The sequence below is a fragment of the Lepisma saccharinum genome, chromosome 15 (genome assembly GCF_977018435.1).
Source record: "Lepisma saccharinum chromosome 15, izLepSacc3.1, whole genome shotgun sequence".
NCBI classification, from domain to species: Eukaryota; Metazoa; Arthropoda; class Insecta; order Zygentoma; family Lepismatidae; genus Lepisma; species Lepisma saccharinum.
Window position 1 is genome coordinate 72,509,976 of NC_139243.1, and position 27,239 is coordinate 72,537,214.

At 37.3% G+C, this 27,239-nt stretch overlaps 1 protein-coding gene across 1 annotated transcript in view; it reads left to right on the top strand.

Moving 5' to 3' along the window:
- LOC145999740 (uncharacterized) overlaps nt 1–27,239 on the top strand; it is a 105,761-nt gene that overhangs the window by 70,715 nt on the left and 7,807 nt on the right. Inside the window, exon 5 of the mRNA XM_083137024.1 lies at nt 6,139–6,266. Coding sequence (XP_082993150.1) covers nt 6,139–6,266 — 128 coding nt within the window. The remainder of the gene's footprint in view (nt 1–6,138; nt 6,267–27,239) is intronic.

A 27,239-nucleotide genomic window follows, 5' to 3' on the forward strand; every position in this document is an offset into this window, starting at 1 on the left:
AAAGACCAGGATGCATTTGGTCACTGATACAAAACAATATTTTATTAATCTGAAAGAAATTTTAACATGTCCCATGAAGAGCCTGAATGACACATTCACCCTTTCAATAAATGAATGTAACCAGACTTCTGTTTTCGAAAATGAAAACCTGCATTTTAACATTTACTTTTCCAGAGTACAGTCATGAACACTTCTGGGTGGTAACAATTTAATTAACTTACAATGGGATCATTACATCCCAGAAGTGTGTGTGACTAGATGAATAACCACATGGCTTATGCTAAATGTCTATTAATAAACCAATATGGGTCAATCCATAACAAATGGTCCAGCATATAATGGGTTTCCTGGTCGACATAACTTTGATCATAGATCGGGCCCTAAATCCCGACAAAGTCATATGACCAGAATAATCCAGTTTCAAAATTTGCTTTGCCTTAGGGTTGTGTAAATGATCAAAAAATAATTTTGATTAATCAATAGCATAATGACAAACATAGAAAATCTGATGACTGTAACTACTCTTGGATCATGTGGTTTGGCTAATAAGATTGCAACATGCACTCATGAGATTAATTCATGGCCATACCAATAATTGAAAATTCACTTCACAAATAATTAATTTCTACACTGCACCATTCGTTAATTTTTTGTTAATTCCCAATAACAAGCTTATAATTAAGTATATATTCTGGCATACAAATTCAATAGTCCATGACCCCCCCCCCCCAGGACAAATTACGAAAAGCGCCGCAATTTCAACGCCCTGATATTGTTTGGATACGACTTCCTCCACTTCCGCCAGAGCCGATCTTCGTATCTTTCGTGGTTCAGACGTTATTGCTCTTTGAAAGAGGTGTGAACCGATTTTCTCACGGCTCTGGCAGCCACAGGGTGCCTTTTTCGTAATTTTGCCACATGGCACTTTCGGCTTGTTTTTCCTTCTAGATTCACCCCCCTAAGTTTGTAATGGGAGTTCGAAATCACCCTGTATATGTTCTGGTATGAAAATACAATAGTCCAGGACAATCTACAAAATTACCTTCAGGTTTTTGCTTTTAGATGCCAGTTATTAATCAACAGTTCATGCACTGTGCATTTATTCCGTAAACCATGTGTTACCACAGTAAATTTCTCCTGAGTAGATCAATTTTAAATAATGCACATTGAACAATATAAATAAAATTTTAATCCTAATTAATTAATGCCTATTGGTGCGTCATGTTTTCATAGAGGTAAGAGTCTAATTAGGGAACAGTTATTTTCTTATTTGCAAGAGTTTTCATGTGAAACATGAACGTCTACAAATTGTTTCACTTTTGCCACATATATCTAAATTGTACTGTGCCAAGGTTACATATTTTCAAGTTATCAAAGACCTTCAATAATTCTCGATTATTATTGATAACCACTCGCCCGATGAAGACATATAACCAGAATAACCCAGTTACAAAATTTCCTTTGCCTTAGGGTTGTGCAAATGATCAAACAATAATTTTTATTAATCAATAGCATAATGACAAACATAGAAAATCTTAAAGACTCAACTTTAATCTGATGACTGTAACTACTCTTGCATCATGTGGTTTGGCTAATAAGATTTCAACATGCACTCATCAGATTAATTCATGGCCATACAAATAATTTCTGCACTGCACCATTCGTTCGTTTTTGGATAATTCCCAATAACATGTTTACAATTATACAGGGTGGTTTCGAACTCCCATTACAAACTTAGGGGGGTGAATCTAGAAGGAAAAACAAGCCGAAAGTGCCATTACGAAAACGGCACCGTGTGGCTGCCAGAGCCGTGAGGAAATCGGTTCACACCTCTTTCAAAGAGCAATAACGTCTGAACCACGAAAGATACGAAGATCGGCTCTGGCGGAAGTGGAGGAAGTCGTATCCAAACAATATCAGGGCGTTGAAATTGCGGCGCTTTTCGTAATGCGCAAGGGGAATCCCCAAAGGAAATGGGGAATCCCCACTACATGTGAGCGGAATCTCGCGCAAAATGGAGAAAGACGACGAGGGAACATGCTGTCACAGGACGGTCGAAAAGTGACACATGGAGGGAGTCCCCAGAGGAGCGCATGAAGTGCGACAAATGGAACATGCTTGGACAGTGACTGTCGCGCATCCCAGATGGTACGCAAAACGGAGTGATGGATGTACACGTGCATGCTACGTGGAACGCAACGTGCAATTACAATTGCGATATGAACCACTACGTGCCCCCTCCCACCGGGAATTCGTTGAACCCGGGACCTCGGGAGTACCAGGTCAGCCGGAAGTCGGCTCTCTGAGGAGCAGCACCAAATACATATCCACGTGCCCCACAAATGCTGGGACACGTTCGTATTGTTCTGTACTACATTACTGCAGAGCGTGTAGAGGTATCCCATGCGAGTCCGACGTTAGTCATTAACGTTCTCACGTGAAGGACATGGAACGGGAGCGACCAACCCGTACTTACTGACGTTCCTTCCCGTTCGTAGCCTCTGTGATGCATGAAGGTGTGCGCTGACGTCATACTAGGAGTCACTCGCTATCCCTGGTCGAAGTTGACCCTTGCGCCCTCTGGGTATTGCAAGACTGTATGGAGAGAGCGCTGGACGTGACACATTGGTTGAGTACGTACACGCGACGTATCTTCTGGGAACATTACGACGTTGTGGGTGTGTGTGGACGTGAAAACTCCCACGATGGTGCAATACAGTTTCGAGGAGTATGCAGACATGATGCTCATTTACGGGGAAGCGAGATGCAATGGAAGGGCTGCCCGTGCGATGTACCAGGAACGTTTCCCGGAACGTGTGACGCCATCACACACCATATTCGAAAAAGTGAACTGTCGTCTTCGTGAATCTGGAACATTTGTTGTGAGTAGAGTGGACATAGGTGCCCCAAGGACGAGGCGCACGCCTGCGGTGGAGGAGGCAATTCTTCATGCTGTGCACGAATACCCTGGTACGAGTACCCGAATCGTAGCGCGGGATGTTGGTGTATCTCAGTCTGTAGTGTGGAATGTCCTTCATGATCAACAACTGCACCCATATCACCCCCAGAAGGTGCACGCCATGGGTCCCACAGATTTTGAACCACGTGTTCGCTTCTGCACATGGTTTGTGCGTCGTTGCGTGAATACGCCTCAGTTTCCACAGTTGGTGCTCTTCACGGATGAGGCGAAATTCACCAGAGAGGGTGTTTTTAATTCCCGCAACAGCCATGTGTGGGATGAAGAGAACCCATTCGCAACGAAAGCTCGTGGGTTCCAGCAGCGAATGGGCATCAACGTCTGGGCAGGAATACTGGCTGGTCGTTTAATTGGCCCATACGTACTTCCCACCAATCGCACAGGTCGTACTTATCTGATTTTTCTCCAAGAGACATTGCCCGAGATGTTGGAAAATGTGCCATTGGCCATTAGGCAAAACATGTGGTTCCAGCATGATGGGGCGCCACCCCACTTTGCACGGGACGTACGGGACCATCTGACCCACAGATATGACAGGCAATGGATAGGGCGACCCGGGCCCGTGCCGTGGCCCCCACGATCTCCCGACTTAACGCCCCTGGACTTTTTTCTATGGGGGCGCATGAAGAGTCTCATTTATGAAACCCCCATCGAGTCTGAGCATGACCTGGTTGCTAGGATTGTGGCAGCAGCAGACTTCATTCGAGAGAATCCACTGGTCTTCAATCGTCTGTATGAGAACATTCTTCGAAGGTACAATGTGTGCATCGATGTTGGTGGTCGTCATATTGAGCCCCTGTTGTGAGTTTCCGTTCTGCACACCAAAGGATGTTTTCATACTGTCCTTCGCAGTGCTTACGTGCTGCATTCCGAGTTCATCGTCGTTCCTTCATACCATCGGTAATGAACAGAAACATCAAGCAGCAGTGATTCAAGATTTAGCACAAGTTGCCTATTTTTCAGGACAAAGGGTCAATATCTGTGTTACTGATTTTTATCTGTTTGTGCTACTCTCTGTTTTCCTTCCGCCAAAGTGATACTGTACATTCCAATGTGAAACCCTTCATACGTACGTGCCAATTTCTTTCCTTTTTTTTTTTTTTTTTTTGGCTGTGCCTTTTAGGGAGGTGTCCCTGCATTCGTGGGGCACGTGGATATTTGGTGCTGCTCCTCAGAGAGCCGACTTCCGGCTGACCTGGTACTCCCGAGGTCCCGGGTTCAACGAATTCCCGGTGGGAGGGGGCACGTAGTGGTTCATATCGCAATTGTAATTGCACGTTGCGTTCCACGTAGCATGCACGTGTACATCCATCACTCCGTTTTGCGTACCATCTGGGATGCGCGACAGTCACTGTCCAAGCATGTTCCATTTGTCGCACTTCATGCGCTCCTCTGGGGACTCCCTCCATGTGTCACTTTTCGACCGTCCTGTGACAGCATGTTCCCTCGTCGTCTTTCTCCATTTTGCGCGAGATTCCGCTCACATGTAGTGGGGATTCCCCATTTCCTTTGGGGATTCCCCTTGCACATTACGAAAAGCGCCGCAATTTCAACGCCCTGATATTGTTTGGATACGACTTCCTCCACTTCCGCCAGAGCCGATCTTCGTATCTTTCGTGGTTCAGACTTTGAAAGAGGTGTGAACCGATTTTCTCACGGCTCTGGCAGCCACAGGGTGCCGTTTTCGTAATTTTGCCACATGGCACTTTCGGCTTGTTTTTCCTTCTAGATTCACCCCCCTAAGTTTGTAATGGGAGTTCGAAATCACCCTGTATATGTTCTGGTATGAAAATACAATAGTCCAGGACAATCTACAAAATTACCTTCAGGTTTTTGCTTTGAGATGCTAGTTGTTAATCAACAGTTCATGCATTGTGCATTTATGCTGTAAACCAGTACTATAGTGGAACCACGGGCAAAACAACCTGCCCAGACCCACGATTCCTGTGCACCGTACCCCACGAGTAGGGGAGGGGGGAGAGTGGACCATGCTTCCTTATGGCCGGAGGTGGAGGGAAGAAGGGAAAGCTGTGCGGGGACTTTTCGTCCCAAGGTTTTTTTCCTTGTGGTCGATCTATACTTCTTAACCATGTGTTACCACAGTAAATGTCCCCTGAGTAGATCGATTTTAAATAATGAACATTGAACAATATAAATAAAAATTTAATCATCATAATTAATGAATGCTTATTGGTGCTTCATGTTTTGAGGTAGGTAAGATTCTAATTAGGGAATGGTTATTGTCTTAGTTGCAAGAATTTTTATGTGGAACATGGAACATGTATCTAAATTGCGTCGTGCCAAGGTTACATATTTTCAAGGTACCCAAGAACTTCAACAATTCCCCATTATTATTGATAACCACTCCCTTGTTTAGTTATGTCCCCTTTTCACTTCACTAAAAGACTTCTCTGTGATTATGTGGAAGCTGAACCCATCCATTAATTTTGTCAGTTTCCACACTTTTGCATGAGTAAACGCGAGACCATCACTTTGATTCATTTTTCGCTGTACTATTGACACATTTACTAAATAACACTATAACATTCATTGGGTGTATATCTTGAAATTTACGTATACTTGCGAATCGTGAATTAGGTTATCATAAGTTCCAACAATTGATGCAGTCTGCTGTACCATTCCAAACAATGAATCCTCTTACTTGAAATTGCCACAAGGATGAGAAAATCTCCATCATAAAATTGTGCAAATAAGTAATTTGCTGTGCAAGATGAAGACCTAGGTTATCTGACCCCCCTCCTCTTCTGCTCCTTGATGCACCTATCCTTCCATACACATGTTGTATGTGCTGCAAAGTATGTAAGTAGCGCCACTTAATAAGTGATATCAATCCATACATGCATATCCTGAAATTTCACCAAGCATCCCCCAACTAGGAATTTTCACTCCATTCACTTTCTAATGCAATAATAATGTACAATCTGTTGATATGCAGAAATAAATAAGGCCAGCCTAAAGTGAATTTCTGCAAAAGTGAGAATAATAGTTGATTGACCTTAATAGATTTGGGAAAAGCTGACAAAAAATATTACTGAACCAATAGCATATTTACATTTTTCCAAGTATGTTCTTAATGACAGTCTGTTCTACTCAGTGATATGTAAATCTCAGTGACAAATTCTTTTTTTTTTCCACTCCAGATATCTGAACAAGAACTACATGGAAGGACAGAGCCAAGATATTTCAAGGTCAGTTACACTAGTACCTTCAGGCAAATTAAGTGATCAAGAACAAGCAAAAGACAATACAGAATGTGTCAATAGAAAAGGTAACTTTGAACCTGAACCTTCACCAAAATGCTCCAAAACCAAGGCAGATATTAAAGGTACCAAGCACTGTAACAGGAAAAAACAACATATCTCTTCAATGTTCAACCAAGTTTTCTCCAATGAAGGAAATTTATTTACTCATTCAAATGTCCTTGCAAAGGAGAAGTTTTTGAATCACTCAGTTTGCAAGAGAAAATTTATTCCTGAAGATAACCTTTACACACAAAGAAGGGTTCACACCAAAGATAAACCTTTTAATTGTTCAATTTGCAACAATGATTTTACCCGGAAATCAAACCTTAATATTCATATGAATGTTCACACCAAAGATAAACCTTTTAATTGTTCAATTTGCAACAAAGATTTTACCCGGAAATCAACCCTTAATAATCATATGAGGGTTCACACCAAAGAGAAACCTTTTAAGTGTTCAATTTGCAACAAAGATTTTAACCGGAAATCAAACCTTAATAATCATATGAGAGTTCACGCCAAAGATAAACCTTTTAATTGTTCAATTTGCAGCAAAGATTTTAACCGGAAATCAAACCTTAAAATTCATATGAATGTTCACACCAAAGGTAAACCTTTTAATTGTTCAATTTGTGACAAAGCTTTTTCCCAGAAAGCAGATCTTCGAGTGCATGTGAGGATTCACACTAAGGAGAAACCTTTTAAGTGTTCAATTTGCAACAAAGATTTTACCCAGAAATCAACCCTTAATAATCATATGAGGGTTCACACCAAAGATAAACCTTTTAATTGCTCGATTTGCAACAAAGATTTTACCCATAAATCAACCCTTAATATTCATATGAGGGTTCATAACAAAGAGAAACCATTTACTTGCGCAATTTGCAAAAAAGAATTTGCCTGGAAAAATTATCTTAATCTACATATGAGGTATCACACTGAAGAAATACCTTTTAAGTGTTCCATTTGTGGGAAAGGTTTTGCCTGTAGACGAAGTTATAATCGTCATGTGTTTGTTCACACCAAAGAGAAACCTTTTAAGTGTTCAATTTGCAAAAAAGAATTTGCCTGGAAAAATTATCTTAATCTACATATGAGGTATCACACTGAAGAAATACCTTTTAAGTGTTCAATTTGTGGAAAAGGTTTTGCCTGTAGAGGAAGTTATAATCGTCATGTGTTTGTTCACACCAAAGAGAAACCTTTTAAGTGTTCAATTTGTGACAAAGCTTTTTCCCAGAAAGCAGATCTTGGAGTGCATGTGAGGATTCACACTAAGGAGAAACCTTTTAAGTGTTCAATTTGCAATAAAGATTTTGCCCAGAAATCAAACCTTAATAATCATATGAGGGTTCATGCCAAAGATACACCTTTTAATTGTTCAATTTGCAGCAAAGTTTTTACCCATAAATCTAGCCTTGAAATTCATATGAGGGTTCACAACAAAGAGAAACCTTTTAAGTGTTCAATTTGCAACAAAGATTTTGCCCAAAAACATCATCTTAATACACACATGAAATTACACACAAGGAGAAACCCTTTAATTGTTTAAGTTGTGACAAGTATGTTACCCATAAATATATATACTTACTAAACATGTGAAGACGGTGCATAGCAAATAGAACTTAAAAACATTTTGCACACAGGGAATGGTGTTTCTGAGTAGAATTCTCTGGAAATTCTTGTCATTCTGTGGATATATCATTTGGGATGGACTGTACTGTACTACTAATAGTAAGACTTGAAGCTTTCCTGGCGATGAATGATGAATAGATTCTCTCGAGCTATCTCACTTCAACCCTGAAGATGAGAGTGACAAAGCTCACAAAAGCTTGGAATATTTTCCACAACTCACCTGGTCGATAGCCCGGGAGAATCTATTCATGTACTACTGTTTTCTACTGTTTTTGGTAGTCCAATGGTTTTTCCTATCTTAAGTGGCTGTGGCTGAACTGTACTCTTTATGTTTTCAGTAACTTAATTATACAACCAAGATCTTTTATTATTGTGTTCAGCATATTTATTTATAAAAACAGTACTATTATTAGTAATGAAATATTTCTTATCAATACAACTGAAAATGCAATGGAGAAATCGTATAAACAACTAAAATGAATATATGTAAAGCATGTGGAACTTGCTACTTAGGAATTTGCCCACACAACAAAAAATTAAGTGTAGTGAACATGTTTTTAAGTGTGTAGCTTCACTGTGGTTAATGCACTTGTAGAAAATTGAAAGACATACTGTTTTATACATAAATTGACATATTGTTTTTCATATATTCACACGAAAACATCAAAAAATTATTTTGAACAAGATCTGATCCTCAATGCTTGATAAACCAAAATAAGCAAACATTGTTGACTATGTTGATCAAGAGATGGCTCTTTTCTGCAATTGCTCTACACAGACATAATAATAACCATGGAAATTCAATGCTGAAAAGAAAATCAACTGATATGATAATGTATTAAAACTACTAGCTGCTTTATGGCTGAGCTATTTCTTAAGAAAGAGTTGTAGTAACTTATTCATTAAGATATATCTGACTACAGTAGTATTCATTACAAAAACAGTAGAAATTCAGTTTGTGTACTGTTTTTTTCCAATGCACTTCAAAATCTCAAAATTACTGAATATATAGTGTCAAGAATGAATTTGCCTATTCTTGGAATCAATAAATGATTTTATAATATATTGTAGCAAGTATTATGCATAATTATTCACATTGTTTCTTCAGTCCAGTAGTCCTACTGCAGAGTACATTAGCTGTACAGTAATCTGCAATAGGGTTCCAGTAGATTTCACAGTACACAGTAGGAGATATTTGAAAACAGTAGAATTTGTCAACTGAAAACAGTAGAATTTGTCTACTGAAAACAGTAGAAATTTCCAGCAAGGAGTTGTAAGAAAATAACAATTCATAACAGGATGTGGGCTTTTTAAATAGCTAGCCATTCTTTAAGTACTTTTTTTAGCCAAAGTACAAAACAAAGAAAGAAGCTTCATCACCAGTAGCAGTGACTCAGGGTGGCTACTGACTGGGAATTCCTTGAATTCCAGGAATTATGCGTGAAGTATTGGCTCCGGTAATTATGCGGGGATTTTGCTCCTTGAACGTGAAAAATTGCAACTTTTATTAATCCAGATTTCAAATTTATCTATACATATTCATAAATGTTGTGAGGCATGTTTTTTCACAGTTTAGATTTTATGTTTGTCAAGGAAGTAAAAGGAAGCTGCATTGGAAAATATATTAAAACAGAATTCTTTTCTGAACTCTTGGTAGGACAAATGTATAACGTTGGTAGGCTAGGATAATTGCTAAATGCAAAAAAGATCCCAGAGGAAAATACAGTATAGTAATGAAATACGTATAGATTCCTATTTTAACTTCTCGTGCAGTCTTTCCTTATTTTTACTTGCCTTGCTAAGTGTCATTGGTTTCAAACTTATTTTTTTGAAAGATGTTTCATTTCTAAAACTGTGAACGTTTATGTACGAGTACAATATCAGAGATCATTGATATTTCTTTAGGATAGAAACAGCAATGTGGGTTTATTCACGCTGTTCAGTACTTGAATGCAATAGGGTCCATATTAAATCTTGGATGAACCTAATTTTTTGGGTACATTCTAGGTATATTCGAAAAAACTGACTCCAAAACATATGATTCTGAATCGTGTTTATTGAACAACGTAACATTTTAGAAATACAACTCCATTTATCTATATTGTGTGTTTTAAGTGCTTTTGCCCCTATTGTTTCTTTCTAACACAAGGAATATCGTAAGGGCAAGTTTTATATGTACACTCACCAGCAATAAAAATTGGACACAGAGACCTGAAATACTCGCTTCCCTGTGAGGCGTTGTGTGTGTTGCCTAACTCTACAGCGATAAGCGTATTTTAATAGGGAAGTTTCAACGGCAACTTCTACAAGCCCTGTATATTTATGCAACACACACAATGCCTTGTAGGCAATCGAGGATTTCAGGATCTATGAGTCCCAATTTTGTTGCCTGTAACTGTACGTTGCACCATGCCATTCAGGAATACCGAAGATGTGGAGGATAGAGTTTCATAAATTATCCATCTCGACCACACTGGAGGTGACGTGATCAGGACTACACTCTGTCCATCTGTACCTCCCCCCACCATGTACCCATTGATGAGAGGTTGGGTAAGCCACAGAACTTCTTCTGCAGGGACATTTTCTGAATATTCCCACCTGAAATGTCCAAACTCGTGATTGGTACTTGGGTCACTTAACAATGAACCACAATATTTAACAACAAAGACCCTTTGTATTAATGATAATATTTTGGGGGGGGCGGAGTAATAAGTAAGGTTGAAACAGAGGATACTCTTGCTTGTGTCCTTAATTTTTTTGCCTTAAATTTTTTGAAAGTTAGCATTTGAAGACTGGCATTTATACTTGAATTTTATCACTGTCTTAGAGTGGCCACCCTGTAACTGGTGGTAAAGCTTCCCTATTTTATTAATTCATGATAATTATTGTTATGATTTGTATTATTCCGGTTTTATCAACAGATTGATCTCCCTCACCATGCAATATTTACTTGTGATACCAATGTCCATGGCAGAGTGGTTAGCACAGTGCACTATGATTCTAGGGGTCCCAGGTAGGGTTGTTAAAGCTCCAGGCATTTTAAGTAAATTCAATTCCGGTCCAGGAGAGAAAATCAGGAAGCGTAAATGGGTTCTGGACCGTAAAGAACCTTTTTATCTGAAGTATTTCAATTCTGTCCAGGAACCTTTTTTCTGAATCTATTTATATTGGGTCCAGGAACCTTTTTTCCAGGATCAATTTAAATATAGCTCAGGAATCTTCTTATCCCAATAATTTTAAATAGGGTCCAAATTCTGTATTGAAATGAAACAATACGCAACTTGGATCGAATCTTAAATTGTACGAAAAAAGTTTCTTCAACAACCCTTCATCAATTTAATCATATCATGACTCATCGTCATCTTTGCAATTAGAAAAAAGTGGCAGAAATGTGAAGTAAAATAAATCAACCAATCAATGCTTGAATAATTATATTGAAAACATTTTTACCCTTAAACTTGATTAGGTAAATTTCAGTTTGATATTCTTATACAGTTAATAATTTCTTATAGATTAGTATATCCTGCAACATTTGTGACTCGTGTTTGTAGATGTATTTCATGTCTAAGTATGTGAAATGGCAAATGTAAACTTCACATATGAAATAAAATATTTTAAATATTGAACTGAACCTTTTAATTGAATTGTATTAGACTGTTTTGATACAATGGAATCTCATTTATGATTTATATTGGTAATATATTTGTGTGCGTATGTGTGTGGGTGGTGAGAGGCGGTAATACGTAATATTGAAATAGAGAAAATATTTGCTTGTACCCTGGAATGTTCGGAAAGTTCGTCTTGGATACCGGGAATTATACTTGAATTTTATCATGATCCTGCAGTGGCCACCTTATACTAGCAAAGTTATAATCACTTATGGACACAGATTTTTTGATATGTTAATGACAAATTTATTTTTAATGCTGATAAAGTTTAATGCACTGATAAATTCTACCTCTTTTCAAATAATGTTTAAATATTATGTTGTTGTGGTTGAATGAGATTGCAGTGATTGAAATTATTTTCTTCTGTTTGAAAATTATTGTGATATTTTATGTTCAATTTTGTGCATGAAGTTTTTGTGTTTCTTAACATATTGAATTATTTTGATGAAGAATCTTGTAAATGTGTAATATTTCAAACTTCCCATTTTTTGAGAAAGTAATACTCAATGCCAGTGATTCATGATAGTAGGGATGGGACGAAGCTTAAAATTTACCGATGCCGATGTACTCACCGATAATTTTTGGAACCGATACCGATGCCGATATTTAACCGATTCCGATACATAAGATTATTAAACAGAAATGGGATGTTATTTTCAGCATGACAAAAATAAATTTGCTATGTACATTTCTATTGCATATCATATGTACGTATATACATATATATTCTCAAGAGATGCGAATGTACATTTGCATCTACAAAATGTTATGTAAACCTTTAAGAAGAACATGGATTCTCAAGAGATTAAACATTAGTACACAAGCAGTTCATTGAAATGCAACATGAATTCTTGTTCTGCCAGATTCAACTTCAGAACCACGAGATTTGGAAGCACTTCAGGAAGTAACCTACTTCTTCTCTTATCTCAAATCTGTTCAGCAACACTGAATACTCAATCACTGAATACTGATGCAGCAGGTATGCCCAAGTTTTTCTCAGCACTTGCTTCAGGTTTGAATACTCATTTTTGAATTTCCAATACAACAGCAGATCATGGTTCAGCAATGTACTGTTATATTCCCGATTTTGAGTTAAGTTGATCCTCTGAATGAGTTTGCAATAATTTTATTACAAAAACTCTACAATAATGACGAATCATAACCAAATTTTCAATAAATCTTTCAAAACTAGAATATAAAATTATTAAAAGGTAAAAACTCTAGTATAATCTGTACCGGTTTATATATAGGATTTTTGCCGATTCCGATACCGATGCCGATGTGTCAATTTCGGACGATTTTCATACATCTGTAATCGGCTTCGGCACATCCCTAATGAATAGTAAGCAAGGGCCAGTTCTAGATTATTCTTCTGAAAAAGGAAGTTTTAATTAGCAATTTTCAGGAAAAAATCGTTGTGCAACAACTAAACCTCATCTCACAGCTGGGAAATGCTGTGTTTGCAATCGATTCCATTTTAAAATAATAAAGGTTAGTTACCAAGTCGCATATCACATTCCTTTCATGACATTAATTAACTCACTAATTACTCTCCTGCAGCATTTCTATAATACTTTGAGCCACGGAGGTGTATTCTGTAGGGTGTCTGTTTCCATGCAGGAGATCTGGATTCGATTCTCAGGGAGGGTGATGTAAGGTCAGAATTTTTCAGGCCTTCTCCCCCCTTCCCCCTAAAGCATCTCTGGGGCTCACCCATCCTCAAATCAATGGATACCTGGGGGTAACCCCGTGTGGGTAAAGGCAGCTAGAGTGTGGTTCTGATCACATCACCTACAAAAATGGTAGAGATCGGGAATGTGTCCAGCCGTACCCCCACATCCCCTAAATGTGCCTTCATGGCATTGTGCTATATGCAAGGGGAACTTTTTTTTAAAACATTATGATAATTTAAAACTTACTATTCGTTTCTGCCTTTTGGGTTAGCCTGGATATGGAGAAAATAGACATAATAATATATACAAATACAGTTATTAAAATAATGCCTCTTTTATGCCATGCGTTCCATCATTCTCTGTCATTTGCAACAAAAACAAGTCTGCGTTATAGTCTGATACACCAAAAGATACTGCGGAACGTTCCCTAAGGAACTGGGATCGAATCTGGGTGGCGTAGCTCATGTATGCCATCATCTTTAATGATGGCATATTCGCTGCTCATGGAGAGCTTAATGGTAACATGCAAGAGGTAAGACATACACACTGTATAGCAAACTCAGCACTTGGCTTTTATAACCTTTAAAATTGGATCACCATGCTAAATGGAAATACCTGACTCTCACTGCGTGGATTTGCTCCCTCGAGGTGTCGAACTACGGGCTGGTTAATAAACGAGGTGTCCATTTGTGATACTAGTCTGAATGTTCAGACTTCACTCTCCTTTACTTGGATGTCGTGATCGTAATTCTGACTGATGACCCCCATTGTCCTAGATATTTATTGCAATGTATTTTGCTAAGCAATGCCGAGTCAGTCACCTGCAACTTCTTCCTGGGTTACACCTGTTTACATGTTTATGCCTTTGGTGACCCAGTAAAGCTTAGGTAACATCTGACACTGCATTCCTTACTGTCGAGTTCCTGGCTGGAAAGTGATAGCTAGTGTCTGGGATTTGAAAGTTCTTTTGTGCCAATATATTTCCATTATTTGTGGATTATTAGGACATAAAAGAAAGAGAAGGGAAGAGTGCTAGCAGAAATTATACAATCCACAACCCTCCTGCCTTGCTTGAATATAGATAAAAAAAATTGAATTCTACAGCGGCCTTTACACGTCTTTCGCAAGAACTCCGAAATAATCTGACCCGGAAACATCCCAGGATGGTAGTAATGCTAATTTTGAAAACATCCACCATGAGCGTGCAAGCAGGAATTTTAAATGAATTATATCTTCTATTTCCACACAGCCTTTACACCTACCAGGAAGTTATATGCCTTCAAGAAGTTTAGGCACAGCTTTCGCTTTACCCATGCCTTTGATCTTGTCAATCATCTGCTTCCCAGGATGTGGAGGGTTTGTTCAGTAATTCTCTGAAAAACTAATCTGCAACAACGAAGGGTGAGCGAATTTTTGGAAAGGACAAATGTTGCTCTTGGCCTTGATTGTAGCTACTCAAAGACAATGGTATATGAAGGTATCTGTTGGAAAATTTCAACCAATACTTACAGATACCATTGGTATCATCCAATATGGATACGTCGGTATCTGTATCTGCTCAGTCATAGTAGTTATTGTAGTTAATTAAAACATGACTTTTTCCTTTTTGCCCTCTCAACCATCCACCTTTGCCCACTATGATGTTCAGCTAAAGTTCCCACATGAGGAAGTGACTGGTAACTAAGGTGCTACCACACAAATTATTTCATAATTATACCTTTGTTCAACCTTATTCTGGAAATGTGTACCTTTTTTAGTTGTAATTGTCAACAACTAATTTTAGTATGATTTGAGGAAAATTGCCTAATGAGTGAAACCTTGAACTTGTTGACTTTTACTGTATTAATTATTTGGAGTGCAGGAAGCTCTTCTAAATGTAGTTTTTTTTCTTTGAATTCTTCCAACTTTTGACAATCGTTGGTCCTCAAAGTACTTAAAAAGACCCAGCCAACTCTGAGTGCTATAGGGAAGAGCATACAATTTACTACAAGAGGGTGGAGAAATAATTGTGGACATTTGCATCCTTCCCTTCATTACAAAATTAATATGTCAAATGTTTAAACTCCTTTGTTTCAACAATTGCCTCAGGTTGATATTCTTTATTTGAGTAACCTGCATGGATTGTGCAACAAAAGTCATCCCCCTTCCTCCCCTCTCTCCCCTTCTTGCTGGCTTTCTTCTTGAAGCTCCCCAGATTTTGCCAATGCTGGCTCATATAATTACGAGGAAGCTTTTGGTATCATCCTTTCATCATAAACAAATGGCAGAGATTTCTGGAATATAAAAGCAAACCAAATTTTTGACTGTCATGCTCATTTTTAGTCTGATATTTGAGGTGTTGTAATGTTTATTTTTGTCTTTTGTTTGATGTGTCTGACTGGAAAGGGACCAAAGGGGCCAATAGGATTTCCGTGGCCTGTAACGTTCAAGTTCGCAAGGTGCTTTTATATTTTAGTCGCGACTTGGATTGATCGTTGTTCTACCACCTCAAAGGCTGTGGTCTGGTTCAAGCTCCTTGCTAATAAGTTATAAAATCAATTGGGTGGAGGTTACTTGTCACGTTGTTCGCGACACCTCAAAGTTGCTTATGAACTTCACGATATCCTAAATCCAATTTGGGGATAAACACAATAATATTGCTGTTTACAAGCCGATCCTGAAAATTAAGAACACAGTACTGCCACAAGTTTCCAAAATGTGTTATACGATACAGTGAACATAATGATAATCTAGAATTATTTACCTTCACCAAAGTACAATTGTTTCTAGCTACAAATCCCCCTTTTTTCCTCTTCGTTTTCTATCATGGAAGCACGCAGTGATTAGGGAAAAATTCAGCGCAAATGAAGTCAAAAACAGATGTCCAATTTTTAACAATTCAATGACGTCATTTATTAAACATTAAAGGTTAACAACAAAACGAATATAATCCTTTGTTAATTACCATAACAAGATTACGTCAAGAAAACCATTAACAACGTTCTTCATTAACATTTAGGATAATATTGGCATATCCAAATTGAACAAGAAATTACATCCTTTTTGACGTTGACTAGGTACAGTTCGTTTAAACTATTTCATCACATTTATGACTATGCTTATGTTTGTAGTTCAAATAATCTTAAGCAACTATTCAATAAAAGGGTTCAAAAATGTGTAAATCAGCAAAATTGGAGAATCTACAATTTTTATTAATTTGCTTTCTTATCTACGCTTCAACCATTTTTTGTGATGTAGACTAAATGAAATGATTTTACTCTTTCAAAACCGTCGTCATTATTATTATAGATTCATAAAGTGTAAAAAGGCCCATACTAAGAAATATGAGACAAATTTGCACAAACCCTTTTTATTCCTTTTTTTGTCGAAGATGCCGTAGATGCTCATTCGGAACTAAGTAATTGAATTACTTTGCACAATTTGCCAGTAAATTGACGGAATCCAAAAAAAAAAAAGGGGGGAAAGGGGGGAATTGTGTTGAAGGACTTCGTCGCAATGACTTCGCAACATCTTATTTGACCGCCCTGAAAAATTTCAAAGTCCGGAATTCGTAAATTTTGCAGTAGCGCTTCAGAGCCAACTAAGAGTAACCAACTTTGCAACATTTCTTCTTCCTGAATGAAAACGCTCGTGATTTTTTTCATTCTTTCACATTCCATAAAGTAAAGATACCCTAAAGCAGTAATAAAATATATAAGTAGACAAAAAAATGTTAAGTAGAAATACGAATGTTGAAAATATTTCAAGATTCTTTGTTCTGAATTTGAAAATAGGAAAATGTATGTGCATTGTGAAACACTGAACAGGTTCTCATCCACCTGGAAAGAATTGCGGTCACATTTGAATGCAAGAAGGCAAATTTATGATGATTTTATGCGAAATGTTAAGTAAAGATACCTTGCACAACACCAAACGATTCTGCAAAGTGTGTCTTTTCCTTGGTTCTTGGCGAAAAATGGTTCGAAACTCCGGCACAATGTTGCTTCAACTGAGATTAACGTGTTTTACTGAGCTTTCTGTTAGCAATCTCCTGGAGTAGTTGGTTGGATGATAGCACTTTCGTTTCTTTTACTGTTTTCGTCAAGATCTGAACATCATAGGTTCAAATCCCACGCTTTGCTTATTATTTTTTCCTTTTTATTTACTGAGTACGAAGTGTTCTAATAACGTAATATAATATTATTTGATATTACTGTAAATATTTATGCGATGCATGCTCAGTGGCGGCGATTGGGTTTCAAACTGATGGGGCAAGCTGGGGGAGGGGGCAAGGACAGTTTCTTTCCCTTGGTAGATAATGTTAAGCATAGTGCTGGGTCATCTGCCCCTCCACACTCCATAATCTTCGCCACTGTGCATGCCTCAAGTAATGCTTCTACTAATGTTTTTAATCTTTCAGTGATTGGCAGGATTTTAGGAAATACTTTTCCTTTCATTCAGCTGTTATAAGTTAACACATATTAAGAACTTACATGTCAACTTTCTGCATCCGGAAATGCTGGACATAAATCGTATAAATATCAACGGAAATATCCAAGAAACGTAGATAAGCATTCTCATCCAAAGCCGTTTACTTCCCGTAAATGATTTTGCAAAGAAGTAGGTTTGAACCTATGACCTTCCATTCCATAAGCAAACGATCCCCCCACACCACACGGTTCACGTTATTTTATCCCCTCGGTTTGGATCCCACTTTAAACTGTAGGTCCAGTCCCGATTAGCCTTACTATGCATAAAGTTGACTTAAAACACCAAATCAACCAATTCATCTCCATTCAGAGTGATACTCTAGTCAGCCAGCATCTGAAAATACAGTTCTGCTTCGCGTATACCAGAGTGTAATTGCATTTAATATTGTGACTAATTTTACTTTAAAACTACAGATTAAAGTGATAATAGTGTCCAGAAAAAGAACCTCAAAGTAGATCTTCACACAAAGTTTTTTAATCCATTGCCAAACATTTAAGTTAAGAATAACATTATGCTTTTCCATTGGCCGTATTTTCGATTCATGGTGAATTTGCTAAAAGGACCATGTGAAGACATCTAAATATTTGTAAGTTTTACTAGTAAATGCATTTAAAATGCACGAAACAACAGGGGAGGAGAAAAATAAACCCCAAAAATAAGTAAAAATTCAACAAAAACTGTTAAAAATACTGACAAATAAACTAAAAGCCAAAAAAGGCCAAAAAATGCAAAAAAAAAAAATGTAAAATAGAAAGTGTTTTCCGGCTCTAACTGAAGGGAAACGGACATGATATCAGGTTTAGCATTGTTTTTAAGGGTCAGAAAAAAGTTGATTTTTCATCAACTTCCGGACCCTAATTAGTAATTATGACCATTGAAAAAGTTGAAGGTAGGCTTACTTTGCTGAGGGATCGTATCGTCCCATATCTCCACTTCATAATAAAGAAAAACATATTTCGAAAATGACTTGGAGTTTTCCACCACGGAAATATGTTTTTCATAGTTTGAAGATCGTTAGTATTATCTTTCAAGGTTTCCATTGTTTTAATTTCACACATATTTTATATTACATACGTTCCTCTCTCTTTCATACAGTCTTTGGAAAAAAGATGAAGTTTCTTGTCAAACATGGTCTGGTTCAAATGACTCCTTTTCGCTCTCCTGTTCCTACTTTAAACAAGCAACAAAATACTTCGTAACTAAATGATTGCTTGTTCAAAACATGGAATTTTTACACAATTTACAAACTATGACAAAACGCCAATAGACATGTTCATCATTTTTCCCTTTCAGCGTTTCTCGATTTTATCTGAATTAATTTCCTCATGAAAATTGCCATGCGGAAATTATAGATATGACATTATGTGTGAATTGGTTTCTTCAAACTGGTAGCATATTTTAACATGAGCTACCTGGATAAAAGGTAGCCTGCTTGATTCTTACGAGGGAGGTCGTAGGTTTGAACCTCCACCTAGGCAGGTTTTTTTTCAGGAGTATATCGTTGGGTGTAAAGTTTATCCACCATGCTAAGAAGTTAACATTGGTCTCTGTATTTCACGAGAGGAAAGGAAATAGTAAGAGAAAGTTATTTCGATGATAGGAGGAAGTCACATGCCACGTGGAATGCGCAGAATCAAGTTACATAGAGCTAAGTCTGTAATGGTTGTTTCGAATATTGCAAAGTTAGTGCAGAAAGTTTGTTATATCTGATACTCGTACTTTCTGTTCAAAGAAGACAAACATTTTAGATACAAAGCAGTGAGGAATTAACGATCATTATGAGGTTTTGAATTTTTTGTTTGTCACTCACTATATAAATACTTATTAGTAGTTTCTTATCGAATCGGCCTTCGTCGCAATAACAATTTATTTATGTTAATTAGCGATTTACTATTAGTTTTAGACGCATGGTAAGCTGGTGGTGAGGGGATTGACAACAGTCATTACGAAGGAACGGACATAAAATTACAAATCTTAGCAATTTGAACTCATTAAACGCTCTCCAACGTTACAGTACTGCACTACATCACTACTTAACATAACTGTATATCTTTTTTTAGTATATCGAAATCAAATAATCAATATTTTAGGTGTCAGTGAAGAACAAACAATACATAACTTAAATAACATTACATTTTGCATCCTGAATACATATATGTGATTTGTGAATTAATCATGATGTGTGTGTTAACACAACATATGAACAATAACTAAAAAGAAAAGTTTTAACTTTAAATCCTGGAAATCTCCAACTTCTAAGGGGAAATATGTGCAGAAGGGACGTTCCTCAAGTGTGCATCGGATACATTTTTTAAATATTCTAATATCAACGGTATCTGTTCAGCAAACAAGAAAAAAAAGGAAAAAAAGAAAGAGGAGAGGGTGGGATTTGAACCCGCGACCTTTTACGCTTGATGAAAAATAAGGATAGCAGCGCCTAACCAACTGCTCTACGTCAACTTAATGACTTTATACCCTTAAAAACATGTTGACGTATATGAAGACTCCCACCTTCCTGTGTTTCAAGCACATTTTCTCGACAAGTCGTGTAAAATATATGTTTTTTGAGAACTGTTCGATATTATGCAAGGTATTGTAAATAAAATGTCGCATAATCTCCTCACAAATTGTTTCTTTCTGCACAAACTTGATGGCAATTTCCTCCAGGTGGAGAAAAACTCTATTCAGTGTTTCAAACCCCCCAAATTTCAAGTCGATCAAGCAGAATCGTAAATATCCTTCAAGGTTCTTTTTCCAATTTATTATTTCTGTTTGATTGTGTATTATAATAGCTGTTTATAGTTTCTAAGTTCATGGAAAGTGTTAAATTGAAAACCTATCACCACAGCGTTTTTCGTCTAGTGGAAGGACCTACTCAAAGTTGGCTACTCACACCTGGAGCTGAAGTGCAATGTTGCTAAGTTTACGATTTCGGGACTTAGAATTCTTTCAGGGCGGTCAAATAAGATGTTGCGAAGTGTACATATTTGTGACGGGTTTCCCAAAATCCTACAAGTCTCTCCACAAAAAACGAACACGCTGAAGAACTACAATTATCAAACAGTTTTGCATGTGCGTATTAACATCACCAATTTTAACTATAGTCTATATGTTCAAAGTGGACGAGGTTCATCGCAAGCACGTGACATACCAGTAATTTTACGACGTGCTGCAATCAAATTACGGCTTCGTGATATTTTACAAGTTTCAATATTATTGTTTATCTAGCAAACATGTATACATATTTATGTATGACGTAAGATAGAACTTCCTCGCTGACAAAATAGGGATTTTTACCACTTGATGCAAATCTTACGTATTTTGCGTAGTTTTTTTGTCAAGTAAAAATTGGCATTTTTCACTCGCACTATAATTCACCAAAAAACAACAATATCCATTGCCTACCTTCGTTTTATGTATGGTAAAGTTCTGAGTTCTGAAAGGGGACGACTTCCTTCACTTTTGGGTAGACAAATCCACATGGGTGCGTGTACCTCATAGTTAGAATCTGAAGTAGCTCATTTGCCCATTTCCAATATCATTCCTGCTGCAAACTGTTAAATGGCACGTTCCATTCCATGCGTCAATTTGGCAACTGGTACCTTATTTGAAATGTTGCGACGTCTATTTTACATCGAAGCCCCGTGATTTACATTCAACAAACTTCGGCAATTCATCACGAGTTCTGAATTGTAAGTCCAGCCGATAAAATTCAAACTACGTGCCCGAGAAACATTTGCAGTGGAGCGCGTGAATAACGTCTGTTGGCAATATCAAGCACAAGACGCAACTGGCCGCTGTGCACACGCACACATCCCTGCTCTTTGACTTCCTGGTTAGGTCCGAGTTCCAGATGGCGTGATTACGACGAGATATCTCGCGAATAGTTAGTGGTGCCATCTGTCGGAAGTTCAGGGAATTAAATAATGAGTGATTTTTATCACTTAATTTTGAGCGGAGCAATTTCCAACACGCAGAGTTGGAAGTTGTACGATTTTGCGATCTAAATTGCAATAAATCGCTACAGGCCACAGTGCTTGTTTGTGTAGGCTAGTGGGTGAAGTATGTCATCAATCAACCAATCAGTGACACTGATCTACCTATCCAACAATGTGTTGCAGCAGCCGATCATGGCTATTTGTGGCAGATCGTAAATCTTGTTTGTAGTAAATTATTATAACATACTACAGGGTACACAAAATGTCTTTATGGCTGAAAAAAGCAAATGTGAGAACATTAATATCACATAAACTTTTGGATATGGAAATATGGTAGACTGAAATGATATGGTTGCAAGGTGATCCTTTTATTTCCACATTTAATAACAATGTATTTTGAACTTCTAAATTGCCAAATTTCCAAGTTGTCTCAATATCAGCAGAAATTCGTATGAGTAATATTCGTATTGGTTCAGGCTAGTGTTATCTCAACCCTAGTATGTGTGATGTGCTGCATACAAAGTACTTATCTAGGATGTAATTCAATGGGTTTGTCATATTTTCTATATGATTTTGTCAAATAGGTGTTATTCTGTACAAGAGTAACAGTTCTGCTAAATTCATTGACCCTCAACTCAAACACGTTTCATTAATGGGACTAAAATATCTGAATTAAGGACTGTCAAAGGAGAGAAGTTTTCATTTAAATTTTGAGAGGAGTAAGTTCTTTATGATTGACAGATTCTATCATAACACTTAGGTTACTCCAACACTTATCATATAGTTTCCAAGCCAACACTACCCACCTGCACTGTGCCCTTAGAATAAGGAACCTTAAGAATTGTGAAAGGGTGCAAGCAACCTTGTGGGCTGTCTATCAGTCAATAAATAAGGATGTTTGATAAACTTGCTTCATCGCATTTAAGGTAAGTCATGTGATGAAAGAGACAATTTTATTTCCATGTTAGTTGATAATTTGATGACAATATCACTTTCTTTTGTGTATACACTTGACTATAAAGATGTATCTGTAATGCTGTGTTAACTGTAGCAATGAAATTGAGTAAGTAGGTATACAAGCTTGAGATTTGACCTCATAGTGGACAAGGGGCATGGAAATCTACTTCCATAGTTTTTTTACTTTTTATCAGGTAGGCTACATATTGTATCCCTATGTTCTTCTTAACGATATGCATAACCACTTTTTATAGATGCAAAATAATCTAACAGTTATTTTTAGTGGTTATTATTTTATTTTATCTGTGACGTTTCGTTCTGGTTTTCCAGAAATTTTTTCAGCTACACTAAGATATACATACAAAAACACAACCTTACATGGCTAGTCAATCTACGCTTTTGTAGAGCCCCAAGTGAGAGAAGTGTAAAGTGACTAGCCAAGTGAGATTCTGTTTTTGTATGTATCTCTTAGTGTAGCTTCAGAAAGTTCTCGGAAACCAGAATGAAACATCGCAGATAAAATAAAATAATAAACACTAAAAATAACTGTATAAGATTATTTTGCTGATTGTATTCCTTAGTAGGTTTGCAATTTTGATTTTTATACTTCTTCTATGGATTTGTGCACATGATTTTACAGTCACATACTATGTGCATTCTATAGTATAACATTTGAATAATACACCCTGTAAATTATGGACTTCTGCCATAGTTCGTTTTAATAAATTTAGAAATTCTACCTGTCACACATTTATTTTTCATTGCTCAAAGTGCAAGTCACACTCACTCACACTATGTATTTGTTTGCATCCACCTACTACAACATACTAGTGCGATCTGGAATACAGATAGCCAAATCACGATAAAATGTTATCCGGATGTTGGAAATTTTTTATCTGGATTTCAAATATCGAAACATCAGATATTCTGATTTGAAGATATACCAATTATTCAGAAGTCTGAATTGTCTGGATTATCCGGATAATCAAATGTGTTCATTATCTGGGCAGTTTTGCCATTTATCTGTTTTACACGCTATCCAATATTTTATTTATCATATTCGTATATCACTGTACAAATTCCTTATAGAGGGACCATAAAGAAAATAACCTTCTGCTAAAACGCTTCCGCCCTCGATCTGTTCATCTCCGTTCACAAGGAAGCATGCTCCCCTCTGCTCCTCGTCTCCTTGCGGAAGTGTGGTGAACAGGAGTCGCAGGTCTGCGCAGGTTCATATGCTGGTGGTTCCACTATACAAATCTTCCATCAGCTGTACTATCCGTATTATCAGGATATTCAGGTTATCTGTTGTATCCAAAATGAATATGAGATGATTTGAATATGGATACTCATTACCTGGATTTTGTGGTCTAGCACTGACTGAAGGGTAACTTCAACATGTGATTTAGTTTTCATGAACTCCTTCAGAATAAGCAACTCTTCATGGATTCCAGAGCCTGGTTATATGAAGATTATGTTTTGCTGAATGATTGATGAAGGTGTTAAATACCAACAAGCAGTTTTCTTGGAAAAAATATCATGTACAGCATTTTACATTTTATTAAAAATGCAAGAATTAATTAATATTGAAGCTTGAGACATTATGCTAACATTCTTAACTTCTGGTTGTTTGTTGTTTTGTTATTCTATTCACAAACTTGAGTTATGGCATATTAAGAATGCAACACTACATAAGATCACTTCAAAATTAGATCTTTGAAGTACATCAGGTTTATAAAGACATAGCTGACTGGATGAAAAAGTCTATGCTACAGGTTGTCCCACGAACAGTGCAACTGGGATTTAAGAGTGGTGTTACTTTGTAACCGAAACCTGTACATACATAAGTCATACACCAAATGTTAGCCCTGTCCAAGTAGATATTTTTAAACATAGAAACAACAAACGGGGTGCAGTGTTGTTCATGCAGTGTTGCCAAATGTAAGTGAAAGTGTAAATTTATTTTTCCACAAAGCATGGAAAATTGCATGTCAAACATTCGAACGGAAATTTGGACGTCAATTTCCACCTTGGGTAGGTGGACTATTTCGCCATCTATAGTTCAGAGAAGAAAACCGATCGTTTCCGCGTATAGCCAATCCTGAAATGCCTCGTAAAGGCGTACCGGTCCAAATGGGTGTTTTAAAAAAATTATGAGGTACAGTGGCAACACTGTTGATGTTTGAAGGCAACAAAAGGTGTGTTTAGTGATGGTCCATGACATGGAAATACTGGAAACAGGAAAAAAAGAAAATGAAAATTATGGTGAAAAAAATGTTACTTACCTACTCCTGGCAACCATGCAATGCGCGTAACAGGCAGTGTAGCTTTACAAAAGATGTTGAAAATGACAACCATTTTCCCTGAGGCATTCATCAACATGTTTTATAATGTTGGAAGCAACTTTATGCAAGGTTGATTAGTTTATATTGTTAATGGCTGTGCAAATGTTTATTTTTAGATCATCAAGTGTTCTTGGGTTATTAATGTAAACTGTTTGTTTCAAATAACCCCACAGAAAAAAATCTGGAGATGTCAGATCCGGGGAGCGACTGGGCCATAAGTTTTTGCTTATAATGTGATCGCCAAAAAACTCTGCCAACATGTCTAAAGTTTCATTAGACGTGTGACATGTTGCGGAGTCTTGTTGAAACCAACAATCACATTCATCACGTTCCAACAGAGAAATAAACTGTGTGATAAGGTCACGATAAACTATTCCGTCAACTGTTGTGTTGAAAAGGAATGGACCGATTATTTTTCTCCGCGAAATCGCGCACCACACACCGATCTTTTGTGGATGAAGTGATTGTTCATGTAACAAATTGGGATTGTTACTTAACCAGTGTCGAGAATTTTGACTGTTGACATATCAATTTCAGTGGAACCATGCTTCATCCGTGAAAAAAACCTTATCCAAAATATTCACACCATTGTCTCTAATAAAATTTCTAAACCACTGGCAGTATCTTACACGTGCACCTTTGTCTGCTTCCTTCGGTTCTTGCACAGCCTGTACCTTATATGCACGTAGGTGCAATTGTTTTAACGCTCGGTGAGTTGTTGTTTTTGATACACCTGACTGTGCAGCAAGTTTACGAACAGATTTCCTGGGAGATAGTGATATTCTCTGCTCCACATCCTGCAGCACACCTTGTGTCAAAACTGGTGGTTGTCTGTGGTAGGGTTTGTCATTAACTGATCCTGTTTCACGAAATCTGGAAACAAGTTGATATATCGTCGAATTTTCTGGAACATTGTTATTCGGATATTTCTCGCGAAACACAGTTTTTACGCTAGTGTACGATTTGGAACAAAAATAATGTTCCACAATGAACACCCTCTCTTCCAAAGAGTACTTCATTTCACAGAACAATTCTAATCTTCCCCTACGAACCACTGTACCTCATAATTTTTTTTAAAACACCCATTTGGACTGGTACGCCTTTACGAGGCATTTCAGGATTGGCTATACGCGAAAACGATCGGTTTTCTTCTCTGAACTATAGATGGCGAAATAGTCCACCTACCCAAGGTGGAAATTGACGTCCAAATTTCCGTTCGAATGTTTGACATGCAATTTTCCATGCTTTGTGGAAAAATAAATTTACACTTTCACTTACATTTGGCAACACTGCATGAACAACACTGCACCCCGTTTGTTGTTTCTATGTTTAAAAATATCTACTTGGACAGGGCTAACATTTGGTGTATGACTTATGTATGTACAGGTTTCGGTTACAAAGTAACACCACTCTTAATTCCCAGTTGCACCGTTCGTGGGACACCCTGTATTACAAATTAAAATAGATCACGTCATCAGAAGATGACTCTCCTCTTATAACCACAGGTAGTTTTCAATTCTAGGATTCTTATATTCCAGTAGTAGCTTCCTGTTCTTGAACCACAAGTGTACTGAATCTATTTTCACAACTTCTAGTTAATGGTAATTCACTTGGACCACTGTGCAAAGCCTGGCCCAGTAGAAAATGTTACATACTAGAAGAAGTTTGTTTGTTTGTGTGTGTGTGTGTGAGAGAGAGAGAGAATTTATGTTGTCTTATAATAACTTACTAACTTGCCATATCAATTAAAGATATTAAGGAAAAGTTGAACAAATCCAAAGAATAATAATAAATTATGCAATCAGAGCCACACATGTCATCGATAGATTTCAAACCTGTCTTAAATTCTGTCTTCACACAGCAATTTTGTTAATTCAACTGTATAGAATTTTTTATGTACCCAGAGAATCTGCACATTTCACAATCATCTGATTATTCAGACATGCGGTACTATCCTTAACAAAACTCACAATATTGTCATGTAAATTATTTATTCATAACTGGGAAATGAGAAACACGGTAGTAGATAAATACAGAGAAACTAGTACTCACTTTATCTGCAAATCTGTTTTTTTGTTCTATTAATTTGAGCGGCTACTGCCACCATCCTCGTTGGAACTTGTTGTCCTGTTGTGTGGCGTGCTTTTATTGTTTGTAGTTCTCCAGCTGCCGCTAGGTGCCCTGTTGGTAACTGTTTGTCTGTGTTCATGTCGTCTGCTATTCCACAGCGCTACCTGTTGTAGTAGGGAAATGTAAGTGTGGTGTTCCTGTCCATAGCGGAAAAATACTGAAACTTAATACAGAATTATGACT